Source organism: Nicrophorus vespilloides, unplaced genomic scaffold (genome assembly GCF_001412225.1).
Source record: "Nicrophorus vespilloides isolate i.1.1-1 unplaced genomic scaffold, Nicve_v1.0, whole genome shotgun sequence".
Taxonomy (NCBI): Eukaryota; Metazoa; Arthropoda; class Insecta; order Coleoptera; family Silphidae; genus Nicrophorus; species Nicrophorus vespilloides.
In genome coordinates, this window is record NW_017098979.1 from 1 (window position 1) to 12,190 (window position 12,190).

General features: G+C 38.4%; 6 protein-coding genes across 6 annotated transcripts; 3 read left to right on the forward strand and 3 right to left on the reverse strand.

The window, feature by feature from the left end:
• Positions 1-103: 103 nt before the first annotated feature.
• LOC108563729 lies at positions 104-1,510 on the forward strand (the record flags this gene model as incomplete). Its single annotated transcript, XM_017922484.1, has 5 exons — positions 104-253; positions 314-444; positions 643-898; positions 958-1,329; positions 1,386-1,510. Coding segments are annotated over 5 exons (1,034 nt in total), but the record flags the coding sequence as incomplete, so codon positions are not given.
• A 17-nt stretch (positions 1,511-1,527) lies between these two features.
• On the forward strand, positions 1,528-3,434 carry LOC108563730. Its single transcript, XM_017922485.1, has 3 exons — positions 1,528-1,983; positions 2,419-3,087; positions 3,209-3,434. Exons 1-3 carry the CDS (start codon positions 1,653-1,655, stop codon positions 3,349-3,351), a joined length of 1,143 nt encoding a protein of 380 aa, XP_017777974.1. The 5' UTR covers positions 1,528-1,652; the 3' UTR covers positions 3,352-3,434.
• Positions 3,326-4,934, reverse strand: LOC108563748 (prostaglandin E synthase 2). Its single transcript, XM_017922507.1, has 5 exons — positions 4,581-4,934; positions 4,263-4,472; positions 4,014-4,213; positions 3,744-3,956; positions 3,326-3,690 (listed from the first exon to the last, which is right to left on the reverse strand). The coding sequence occupies exons 1-5, from the start codon at positions 4,842-4,844 to the stop codon at positions 3,435-3,437; spliced, it is 1,143 nt and encodes a 380-aa protein (XP_017777996.1). The 5' UTR covers positions 4,845-4,934; the 3' UTR covers positions 3,326-3,434.
• Positions 4,935-5,085: 151 nt separating this feature from the next.
• LOC108563750 (endothelial differentiation-related factor 1-like) lies at positions 5,086-6,882 on the reverse strand. The gene is made up of 2 exons (XM_017922509.1): positions 6,579-6,882; positions 5,086-5,861 (listed from the first exon to the last, which is right to left on the reverse strand). The coding sequence occupies exons 1-2, from the start codon at positions 6,700-6,702 to the stop codon at positions 5,545-5,547; spliced, it is 441 nt and encodes a 146-aa protein (XP_017777998.1). The 5' UTR covers positions 6,703-6,882; the 3' UTR covers positions 5,086-5,544.
• A 92-nt stretch (positions 6,883-6,974) lies between these two features.
• LOC108563751 (endothelial differentiation-related factor 1-like) lies at positions 6,975-8,238 on the reverse strand. Its single transcript, XM_017922510.1, has 2 exons — positions 7,946-8,238; positions 6,975-7,502 (listed from the first exon to the last, which is right to left on the reverse strand). Exons 1-2 carry the CDS (start codon positions 8,067-8,069, stop codon positions 7,222-7,224), a joined length of 405 nt encoding a protein of 134 aa, XP_017777999.1. The 5' UTR covers positions 8,070-8,238; the 3' UTR covers positions 6,975-7,221.
• A 595-nt stretch (positions 8,239-8,833) lies between these two features.
• LOC108563749 (zinc finger protein on ecdysone puffs-like) lies at positions 8,834-12,134 on the forward strand. The gene is made up of 6 exons (XM_017922508.1): positions 8,834-9,010; positions 9,593-10,076; positions 10,378-10,556; positions 10,620-11,418; positions 11,478-11,670; positions 11,732-12,134. Exons 2-6 carry the CDS (start codon positions 9,723-9,725, stop codon positions 12,046-12,048), a joined length of 1,842 nt encoding a protein of 613 aa, XP_017777997.1. The 5' UTR covers positions 8,834-9,010; positions 9,593-9,722; the 3' UTR covers positions 12,049-12,134.
• Positions 12,135-12,190: the final 56 nt, after the last annotated feature.

Below are 12,190 nucleotides of genomic sequence, written 5' to 3' on the forward strand. Positions count from 1 at the left end.
TGCATCTTTTGGATTCAATCATCTATTATAGTTTTTGAGAAAATAACTAAATGTGAAATATTGCATTTTGAAACTGAAACAATTCTTATTATATATATTGCAGTTTGGGGTGTCGGAGTGGTAAGGTTCGAGAACAGCGTGTGCAAGGGGATCGATGGAGCCGTCGGCACGTGTTACACACGAAGACAATGCAGAGACATCGGAGGTGTACCATCCGGATTGTGCGCTGCGCACATCGGCTACTGCTGCGTGGGTAATTAACACCCCGTTTATTTCTTAAGCAAATACACTAATAACTTCTTCGAACTTTCAGTGCAAAAGAATTGCGGTGAGGTGTCCTCCGATAACAACACATACTTCGTCAACCACAACTTCCCAAACACCGTGACTGGACCATCTGCATGCGCCTACACGATACAAAGATGCAGTCCCGACATATGCCAAGTAACCATTCATTACCTAACACTTCTTTCTCTTATAAACCATCTAGAATTTATACTTATTGATAAATCTTGCTGTTATTCACTAGTATTATAACAGTACATTTATATAATACTACAATAACTTTATCTAATAAGAAGTTAGACTGAAATTTTTCAATCATCTATTTTTGCTTCTATTTTACTCAATCCATAATTGTAGATTCGCATCGACTTCCTGAACTTGAATCTGGCTCAACCGGACGGAAACGGTGTCTGCAATGTGGACGTTCTGAACATCGTCGGAGGGGCGACAAACGTGCCGCAAATCTGCGGCCAAAACAGTGGGCATCACGTTTACGTAGATTTCAACGGTCAACAGGATATCAGGATGTTGATAACGACCGGTGCCGGCTCCACGGAAATGCGAACCTGGCGTTTCAAGGTCGCACAAATCGGATGCGATTCACCATCCAGAGGTGATTTCTCCTACCAAAACAAATAATAAATAAATCCACTTTTTAATCTTGTAATTCAGCTCCATCCGGTTGTCTACAATACTACACGGATGCCGCAGGAACGGTGAGCAGCTTCAATTACGGAACGACCATCAGCAGCGGCCTGACTACAAACGCTAAACCTGGAACGAGGCAATTGGCCAACACGAATTACGGCATCTGCGTGGCTCCTAAACCAGGATTTTGTTCCATAACATGGAGCCAAGGATCCGATCCGTACGCTTTTAGCGTTTCAGAGGAAACAATCATGCAGCCCGGAGTTTTAGGAACATCCAATACCGGGGACATGAAATGTAAAACAGATTTCGTTATAATACCAAATTCGATGATGTTGGGCTCGAACATGAGCAGTGTGGATCGATACTGCGGAAATGCTTTACCCACTGTTACAAGTAATTAATTATAATTTTTCGAGAAATACATCTATATAAATATTGTTAAATTGCAGCATCATCCAAGCCGTTTGTGCTTACCACCGTGACGGATGCAGACGAGATGAACGACAATGGAAACAGAGGTTTCTCCATCGAGTACTCGCAATCACGATGCACAAGCACATTTTTAATGTTTTAAATAAATCTTTTCTAGTCAATTTGCGTGTCTGCTTATTTCACCAATTAGTCGAAACTCCCGTTCTCGTCTCCCGAGATTTTTTTTTTGCAGACAGTTAGGTGCGAGGCGCTGTCGCGTTCATTGCACTTGAACAATTCGCAAGATGCGTTTCGGCCTCGTCGTTTTCGGTTTCCTGCTGTGGAACTGCTTCGGCATAGATCTCATTTCTGAATACGACGACAATTACGATTCATCCACCTCCCCCTCTTCCAGAGCTCCTAAGTGTAAGCAGAGTAGTAATAGTTGCTGTTGTAGTAAATTGAACCAATCCATTCGAATTTCAGGGTTCGGTATTGGCGTGGTGCGCTTCGAGAACAAGTATTGCGTCGGATTGGATTCTTTGGATGGAACGTGCTACACTCGAAGGCAATGCAGAGACTTGAACGGCACCAGGTCTGGGCTATGCGCAAGCACAATTGGCCACTGTTGCATAAGTAATTAACATTCTGATCTAGTATTCCTAAGAACCTTTTTTATTCTCGAAAATATTAAAATTCACTTGTTGCAATACAAAATTTAAAAACTTTCTTTTGGGAAACGTTTTCTTTCAAAATTCAAAACAAAAAATGAATAAGGAAAAGTAAATACATAACTGTATTGGAATACTTCACATTGAAATTACGTATAGTGCAAATTGGTCTTTAACCACTGATTCAATATAACTCTCTCTATGTATACATTTCTGAAACGTAATGACACTATTGTTTGTACAAGTTCAACGAACATGCGGAAGCGTTTCCTCCTACAACAATACTTATTTCGTAAATACCAACTTCCCTTCAACGATGATCTTGGGTGGAGCCACGTGTACATTTACCATAAGGAAATGTAACCCGGACATTTGTCAGGTATATAAAATGTACAGAAATGATCGTACGATAACATTGCAATTAATTATAATCCTCAGGTACGCATTGACTTCTTGAGTCTAACTTTGGCACCTCCCAATGCGAGCGGCTATTGCGTCTACGATATGCTTAGAATAACCGGAGGAGCGTCTTTGGTGCGACCGATTTGCGGGGAGAACAGTGGGCAACACATCTACCTGGGTTTCTACAACGAGGATGACATCACCATAGCGATCAGCACGAGCGAGAGCTACGCAATATCTCGGGCATGGTACATCAAAGTCGCTCAGATCGGTTGCGACTGCCCAACGACGGCACCCGATGGTTGCCTGATGTATTACACTGGACTCACCGGGACGGTGAAGAGTTTCAACTACGGACGCACCACAACAACGGAGATGTATAGCATGCTGGGAGTGGGCACTGCTCCGCTGATGTTACCTGGGACCAGAGAGATGGCCGACATGAATTACGGGGTCTGCATCAGAATGGCACCGGGGTATTGTTCCATCGAGTGGAGCCCTACCTCTAACGGGTCTTTTGCTGTTAGCGGTAGCACACCAGGTGGTGACGTCCAACCGAACATCATGTGCAACAACGACTTTGTTGTCATACCCAATCCCATGACGGTCTCAAGTGATATCACGCCAGACAGATTTTGCGGAAATTCCTTCCCAGCCACAGTTACAAGTACTAATGAATATCTTAGTAAACAGTATATTTTTGCTTCAACTCGAAATTAATCACATCGGTTTTTTTAATACGCACAAATCTAAATTAAGTACGAATTTATCATACCTTCTGCTTTCAGCATCATCGAAACCGTTCGTCTTGACCGTGGTAACTGATCAGAGAGAGAAACACAGCGACGTGGACATCAAATTGAACGAAATCGGCAACCTAGGTTTCTCACTGAATTTCAAGCAGATCCCATGCGGAGGAATTTATTGTTAACAACTCGTAGCAAAAAGCACTGATCAGCTAATAACAGTCTTCAATAATTATAATAATTACATTTACAATAATAACTTAACGAATTAAACAAATTGACTTCCGCCGTGATTCTTGACGGCCGCCTTCATGGATCCGTACCATTTCATTATACCCGTTTCCTTTGACAGATCCTTGAAGGCATCGCACCCTTCGATGCTTGACAGCACACCGTAGACAGCCAGATCGGCCAGATTAGGGGCGGAGCCACCCATGAATTCCGTCCCCTTATTTCTGATGGCGGTCACCCATTCGTCGCAGTGATCGTAGAGCGATTCCCTCACATCATCCTTCAAGTTATGCCTGCAATAACATAAATAGAAAAGAAACATTTAATGAATTATTTATGATTATACCTTTTCTTGAGTCGCTTTCCTATTAACAACATAGCCATAGATCCAACATAAATAATTAAATTTCTTTCCCAGGACGGAAACTGTCTCTCCCAATCACCGACCTCCGAAAACCAGTTAAAAGCTTGCAACGCCTCAGCTTTGGTTCTATAAACATTAGGGGACAAATCGTGCACCAGCACATCGTCAGCCCACATCCTCCACTTGCGCTCTTCACTAAAACAAAACAAACCAACGTAAAATGTGCATTTTACATAGTTTGTCAACACTTACTTCATATCTTCTTTTGTTCTGTTCTTCACCTTCTCTTGGTTGTACATCAGGAAATACCTGTTCATAATTTCATTCTTCTCGCTACCATCTTCTGCTTGGTACCGTAAATACGGATAATACTGGACTATGTCTCTGAGCGATTGATCTTCATACAAGTAGGTCGCAAGCGATGATATTATCATCGTACTATCATTTAAGGGCTACGCATCAATTAATGTTTACTGCTATATAATTTTCCAATTTTCTCACCTGATATCCACCATCAACTTCAGCTAGTAGAATTGGCACTTTCTTATAAGTAGACCACTTGGTGGCTTGCCTCAAGACTGGATCAACTTCCACAACTTCATATGATATACCATGGTAATCTAGGAAAGCCCTGACTTTGCAACAGAAGGGGCATGTTTGGTATTGGAACAGGGTTAATTTAAGTCCAGTTTTATCACTTGGTATAGCAATCTAAATATATATTTTTTAAATTCATAAATTATATAATAGAAACATAATATGTTATCAATAATATATCAACAAATTAACATTAAATCTAGTAATAATAATTATACTTACAGATCTAGATGGGGTGTACTTGGGTGCATTTTTGATCATCGGAATTACAATCTGTTCACTAAGAATATGACCCCTTGGTTCATTCAGTTTGTAAATTGAGTAACCTGTGCCTGCAACAATTCCAAGAGCCATACCATAGAGGGGGATCTTCTTGGAAACGTTGTTGGATTTTGGCTTGGCATAGCTGATCTGCCTTAAATTAGGGTTGTTGCAGAATTTATTTAAATTGTGGCGCAGCTGCACCTGCAGGAGCTTTCGCAACATTCTTATGTTTGTTGCTAAATATTCAAATTAATAAATAGGTTATGAGATTTTTGACATTTGATTGACGCAGACGTCAAAAGGATTAGCGATATAATTAGAAAAGTATTGAAAAAAAAGTATGTTTAAATGAAGAATACTTGAATTAAAAATAATTGAAGCAAATATAAATATATTTATTATTAGAATATAGTATAGAAAGTAATATAATACAAGAGAATAGTGTTGCCAACTGTCTAAATATATTATATTTAATCTTTGATCTAATCCTAAGATTTTTTGTATAATGTACATTATTTTCTTAAATGTAACTTATACTAATTTAGCATTACGATGCTTGTGTTGTGCTTATAAACATTTATTCTTGTCAAATATGAATCAAAACGAATAAATCTGGAATGGGCGACAATATAAATATATATATAAAATACTAAAATAAACGGAAACATCTTATAAAGCGCTCTTTCAGGTCAAAACTTATATATAAACATTTTCGCGTAATAAACAAACTATATTTAAATGCATCACATGTATTGCCCTCGCCGTTTCAAACAAACGGCGGAGGACAACGAAGAATAAATAAGTAATCTCTCTCTTCTGGCGATACACCAAAAGAGAAATGTGTTCGTTTTTGAAAATAAAAACAATATTGTACATATTAGAGAGAGGATTTGGTGAATGACTTCGTCCCCCCGAGAGATCTCTACTTTTTGCTCCCAGGGGGAGCGATCGGTTTGCCGCGATCTTTGCCCCGAAGCTTTAAGCCGATCGCGCGCTCGATTTTACCGAGGATTATGTTATTCGGAATACCGCGGCCCGCTTCGTAATCGGTGATAACCTGCGGCTTCTCATTGATCTTCGTAGCCAGCTCCTTCTGACTCATATTCTTTGACTGTCTTCCTTGCTGAATCAGTTTGCCAACGTCCAAGGAGATCGGCTCGTGTCGCAACTCCTCCGTCTCCCTATCCAATTTTGCAGTGTTTTTCGTTGCAACATGTTGCTTGTTGCTGCCAGCACCCCCTGAAACATACATACCTGTCTTTAACATTCCCCCTCAGTTCAACCACGTTATTCATCATCATCATCACCAAACTCTCTACTTGATCCACAACATCTATTACACTTGCAAATAAACTTCTTAATTATATAAATCTAGTAAAACACAGTGACTGTAAAGCTCATCAATCAATTAATTATAGTAGTATTCCTGCTGCAGAACTGCAAAACGATGTTTCATAAGAAATTTCGTAACGAAATTTGATTGATTGTATTTTTGCGTGTTAAATTATGAAATTTTAAATTGAAAATATATTTCATTCTCATCTAGTGCAAGCATGAAAGTCAAATCAAAATTGTTTAAAAACTATATATGTAAAGATCTCAAGTGTAAATTCTATAGTTCTTAGAGATAATGAAAGAATAAATTAAGATTATAGAATATAATTGTATTATTTATTAACTGGAGTATTGAGCTTTTTGAGTCACTGTGTATTTAAATATGTAAATATTATTGCAATCTTGCATAATGTTGTAAATACATGTGATGCACTATGAATGTTTAAGAAAACAATAGATAATAGCATAGTTGACATAAAGTGTGCTCTCAACGTTCATGAAGAATGTAATGTTTGTAAACAATGAGTGGAACTGTGTGTATATTTGTTTAGATCAATTGCTTAGAGATTTGGGGGTATCAGAAAGGAGCAGGCAGAATATAAACAGGATGGGTGACCTTACATTTCTGCTGGGTCTCAACTTGAGCCCCCTGTCTTCTTGCTGCATTCACTGCCTGCTCACTTTTCATAGTTGATGCCTTTGGGGCTCGTTTCTTCAGCACTGTTACCGTGTCCCAGTCGGCCATCGCGCCGGTGTCAGCTGTTTCAGGTCAACAATACTAATTCGGATTACAGGGGCCCTCTGCGAGACACGTTTAATTCGTATATTTGTTTCTGGGCATGCAAAAAAGAAAATCGTATTAGGGGTGAACATGAACACACACCTGAAATTAGCAATGGGAGAGCCAACTTCACACCCGTGTCGTCTTAGTTTGACATCGCGCATCGATTCAAAAGTAAACAGCAGCAATACGCGCACAAAAAAGAAATCAGATGCATTTACTAAAACAAAGGGAAAGCGTTTTAGATCAATTTTTAATATACTGCAAGAATATTAATAAACAGTCGTTCATAAAGCACAAAAAGTAATCTATTAAAGTTACATACATATCTATTGTACCAATATATCTGTAAATAAGTTTTTATTAAAAAAAAAAGAAAGAGCGTAATGACAAAGATTAGTTGTTGTTGAAATATCCCCCAACAATTATTAAGTCATACACTTAAGTGTAGTCATTTTATTGACGACCATGGATTTTTGGCCATTATCGTTTACCGCGCAGTTTTAAACCGATCGCCCGTTCGATTTTTCCGAGGATTATGTTATTCGGAATACCGCGGCCTGCTTCGTAATCGGTGATGACTTGCGGCTTCTCGTTGATCTTCGTGGCCAACTCCTTCTGGCTCATATTTTTTGACTGTCTGCCTTGCTGGATCAGCTTTCCAATATCGAGTGAAATGGACTCGTGGCGCAGCTCCTCTGTCTCCCTATCCAATTTTGCTGTGTTTTTAGTTGCAGCATGCTGCTTGTTGCTGCCAGCACCCCCTAAAACACACACATGATGTTTCAAATGTCTCATTTGAAACACTTATCTTTTGCAACGCAAAAGTCTACTTGTCTTATTGGCTGTCAACATACTGAGACTGCAATGTATCTTTTACCTAAGCTCACTCGGACCTCCCACAAAGGACCAATATTATATCATATGTTGGGGTTCAGGTTAGAGAAAAGGTTATCCTTTGGAAAAAATTGCAACATTATTGTCAGTTCTATGCCGGGTGATTAAAGTATCAGGTCATTTAAGATCAATACATGCATATTAATTGCAAAGGATTCATTACCAACAGATTTGACATATCAAATATGCGCTCATTCATATTTCCAACAAAACAATTACGTTTCGCAAAAACATTGCCTTCTCGTTTTGTTATGCGTGTCGATGTTGGACAAATGTCGTATGCAGTAGAATATAAACAAAATGACCTTACATTTCTGCTGGGTGTCAACTTGAGCCCCCTGTCTTCTGGCTGCGTTCACCGCCTGCTCGCTCTTCATTGTGGATCCTTTCGCGACCCTCTTCTTCAACACTGTGTATGTATCCCAATCTGACATTTTGCCGGTTTTTAGTTGCTCCAAGTAAATAAGAATCAGCCGATCTGTAAGTCACCTCTTCACGAACAACTATTGCGTATGATTACCAAATTATTTCCGGCAAACTTCTGACGACTTAATAGCAAATGTGCTGCTGTACAACGTGAACACACACCTGAATGCAGCAATGATCTTTCCAGAACCCAAAACTTTCCAAGACACCGCAGATCTGCCAACATTGTAACAATTTTCAAATTCAAAAGTAAAGTGAAAAATAGATATAGGAGAATATATTAATGTTAATTTATTGTTAAAAGTACATCAATTACAACTTAATCACAAATACAAGAAGATGGATGAAACATGAGGAAACTAAATAATCAATTTACTTGCTGGAAGTAGCCAGTTCCAAAATTAAACTCTGATAAAATAAAGTAATGCCTATTTTTATAAACTAGGTCGTGTCTGTTAGATAATATGTCTGGATAAAATAGATCGATTCGTTTGAATTGTTAATATATTTTTATATTGTCATTATCAAATAAAGTAACGAAGCGTAAGTTGTTCCTTAAATTCAAATTAAATGAATATTTGCAAATAACATATTTGTAATTTGAAAAGAGTTAAACGATTTTTTAAAGATGAACTAATGGATTCTCTTGTTTAATGACTCTTTTATGAGATGATTAACAATATCTTTTTTTCTCTTCCTCCTGCTTCTTCCCTCTTAGAAAAGCCTCTACCATTTAGTTACGTCCTGATAATAACCATTTATATTGTATCGTGTAAGTGGTAGCACTGAAACGTCGCCGTCATTCTTTGGCTAAGTTCATGTTAAGTTGGCTTTGGCTCTCCCACATTATATTTGCTTCAGCTCAGCTGTCCGTTTTAAGGGGAGCGTCGCGTCTGATCGTCATATGTGTGTTTCTCTTTGGATTATTTTCAACTTGTAACTTTATTTGGTAAGTGTTAGTATTATTTACCCAGTGATCCTCACCTCTGGCATTTGTTAAATATGATATCCAATAATGTACTCGTTAATCTCAATCGAAATGGTTCAATTTCATCGATTCGGCCGTAACGAATGATTATCATGAGCCGCTTTTTCGGCGTACAACACTGAAATGGCGTCTCCCGTCTCGTCATTCGATATTATATATAAATATATTTTTTTTGCAATACTTATTTCTGCTACTATATGAATTAATAATCTCTGTTGTGAATTTCATATACTTTTGGAAGCTGTGCCATAATCAACAGCAAATCAACTGATCTTTAATGCTTGTTTTGTTGAAGAAGGATTTATAAATGTTTGGTTCCCTTAATAATCAGTGAAAGCGTCATCAATCACTATTTAAACTGATTAATGGTTATTATTATTGTTATATATTATTTTTGCTTTTGTTTGATGCATATACAAGAGATGATATTTCCAATATTTCTGAATATATTTGTTTTATTACATTATTAATGATCATTTTGCAGACACTTGAGACTGTTTCCAATTTAATATTTATTTTTTTTGTATTTTTTTCTGTTTGAAGACCTCTGAGTGTAATCAGTAAAAAACTCGATTGCCTTGCCTTTCGTTGGTTATTATTCTCGATAATAAAATACCAGTCAAAAATCTCCCTCTGTGTGTGTAACAACCAAAAACCACCACCACTCATCCAAATGGCGAACCGACGATTTGGAAACAATCCGCAGCGTGGTGGCGGCGGCAACGGGGGTGGTATGAATAGGGGCGGTAACTTTGGGGCCCCTTCATCTAACATAAACCCGTGGCAAGGTGGCGTGGCGCCTGGGAATTCTGGCCCGAATTTTCCAACCAGTCAACTCGCTCTCACTCTTGCAAACCTCATCCAACAGTCGACACAGCAACAGGTCCCGTCTTCAGATGGGCCTCCCTCCTTACTTACCATGAATACTAGCCCCGGCTTCTTTAATAATCAAGATCAATATAATAACCAGAATCGCTTCAGTAATCGCGGTAGACCAGATTTCAGACGATCTGAACCTTACAACAAGGTAATATTTCAATTATTTTTACATATATAATTTACTTTTTCATTGTGTATATTTTTCTCTGCTCTGTTGTTTTGTTTTGTTTTTGGGCAAATTGTAATCTTTCACTATTTCTGATTCATTCTATTTATCAATCAGTCTTAAGTCCCAAAAACACAACTAGTTATGATTATGTTTTCATTAATTTTCCACTAGACGAGGGAATATATATATACAATTATTTCACTCTCTTACTTAACTCTATAAACTCTCAATATGATATTTAGTGTTTGTGATTAATAATGTTTGTTCTTTGAAAATATAGAACCGCGGCGGTGGCGGTGGTTGGCGCAATGAAGGGCGCAACAATGGCCCTGCAAGGGGTGGACATAAGAACAGACCGAACTTCAACAATAAGAATTCTCCAAAGCGGGACAATAAAATGAAGAATAACGATAAGCGCGAGAAACGTGAAAAGCAAGCTGAAAATGCTTCAATTGAAAAGTAAGTTATATTTTGACAAAAGTTTATTAGACTTTTACTTAATCCATTAATGCTTGTTTTTAGGAATAAGGAAAAGGACCAACCGGCAGAAGCAATTGCTGCAGCTGGAATCAGCAATGATAATGTTGATGAAGACAAGCATGAAGGAAAGGCCACTAAATTCGATGGACTTCCCAATAGCTTACTGCATTGCTTCGTTTGCAATAAAAGCATGTGGGACGGGGAATCGTTCCAGAACCATATCGGCGGTAAAGCTCACAAACAGATGATTAGTAGTTTGGAAGAAAGTTTTCAAATAACTGTGAACATTTTACGAGAGAATATGAGATTATCCGAGGAGCGTAAAATGATCGAGTATGAGCGCATGCAACGTTCCCGCCGTTACCATCATAACAACTCGAACGAGCCCGAGAGCCATTGTAACATGTGCGATCTCAAATTCATGGGCAAGATTGTCGTTCACAGGCAAACTGAGGGACATCAGCGTTTGAAGCGTTTCTTGCATCCTAAGTGCCACAGATGCAACCTGGAATTCCCATCAAGGATGGAATGGGTTGACCATCAATTTGTACCTGAACATCTTTTTAAGTTAAAATCTCAATTGGAAGAGAAATCGGTTGATTTGGGCGAATATAAGTTGAGAGTGCAAGCCGAGATCGATACGGAGCCTTTGTTGGATGAAAACATCCAAAATGAAGATGACAATCCCGTGTTGGAGCTTCACGATGATATGACCAATCTGTTCAATCGCATTCCGGTCTTCAGACCCAACAGGGGTGTTGGCAAGGCCAGCATGAAGCCCGCGACTGGCTTCATCTGCGATATTTGTAAACTATTTATGCCTTCCGAGCAAGAATCAAAGGTATTTGACATTTCGCATACAATCTTAGTGGTATATAACTAATAATATTTTTTTCTTAGGTGCACATGAAGTCATTTGCCCATTACCATGCATTTGTAGATGCTGCAAAAACAAAATTCCAAAACGCAGCAAATGAGAAGAAAAAGAAGGAAGATTCAAATAGCGAAGAAACTACAGAAGATAAGGAAGAGAAAGAAGAAGCTACTGAAAATGAAAATAAAGACGATGAAGCTATGAAAAACTTGTTGGATGGTTTGTGATACACTCTAGATTCTCGTTAAAAACTAACTATAATTTATTTTTTTCAATTCAGATATTTATGATCCTCATGCTGCGGATGCAGAAGAGGCCGAAGAATCATCTGAAGATCAACCTGTGGCGGAAACAAAAGTGGAAACGGAAACTCCTGCAGAAACACTGCCAGTAGAAGCAGTTGTCGCTGCAGAAGTTGAACCCATTGCGGAAGTGACAGAGGAGGAAGAATCCGAAGAAAGTAAGCAAGAACCAGAAGCAATAAATGAAGAGGAGCTCAAAGAAGAGAGCAGTCCTCCTACAACACCTATGACCAGGGCAAAGCGAAGCAATGTGAAAAACGGTGCTGGTCCGAAGAGTAAAAAATGTAAAAATTAGATGAAAATTCCAGCAAAAAAAAACTACGAGAAAATCTGCAATGAATGCGATGCCTAGCATGTTAATTTTTATGAACAAATTACTTTTTTTTATTCATTAATTTAGGTTTACGTTTAAGTAAATTGAATCATATTTAATTATC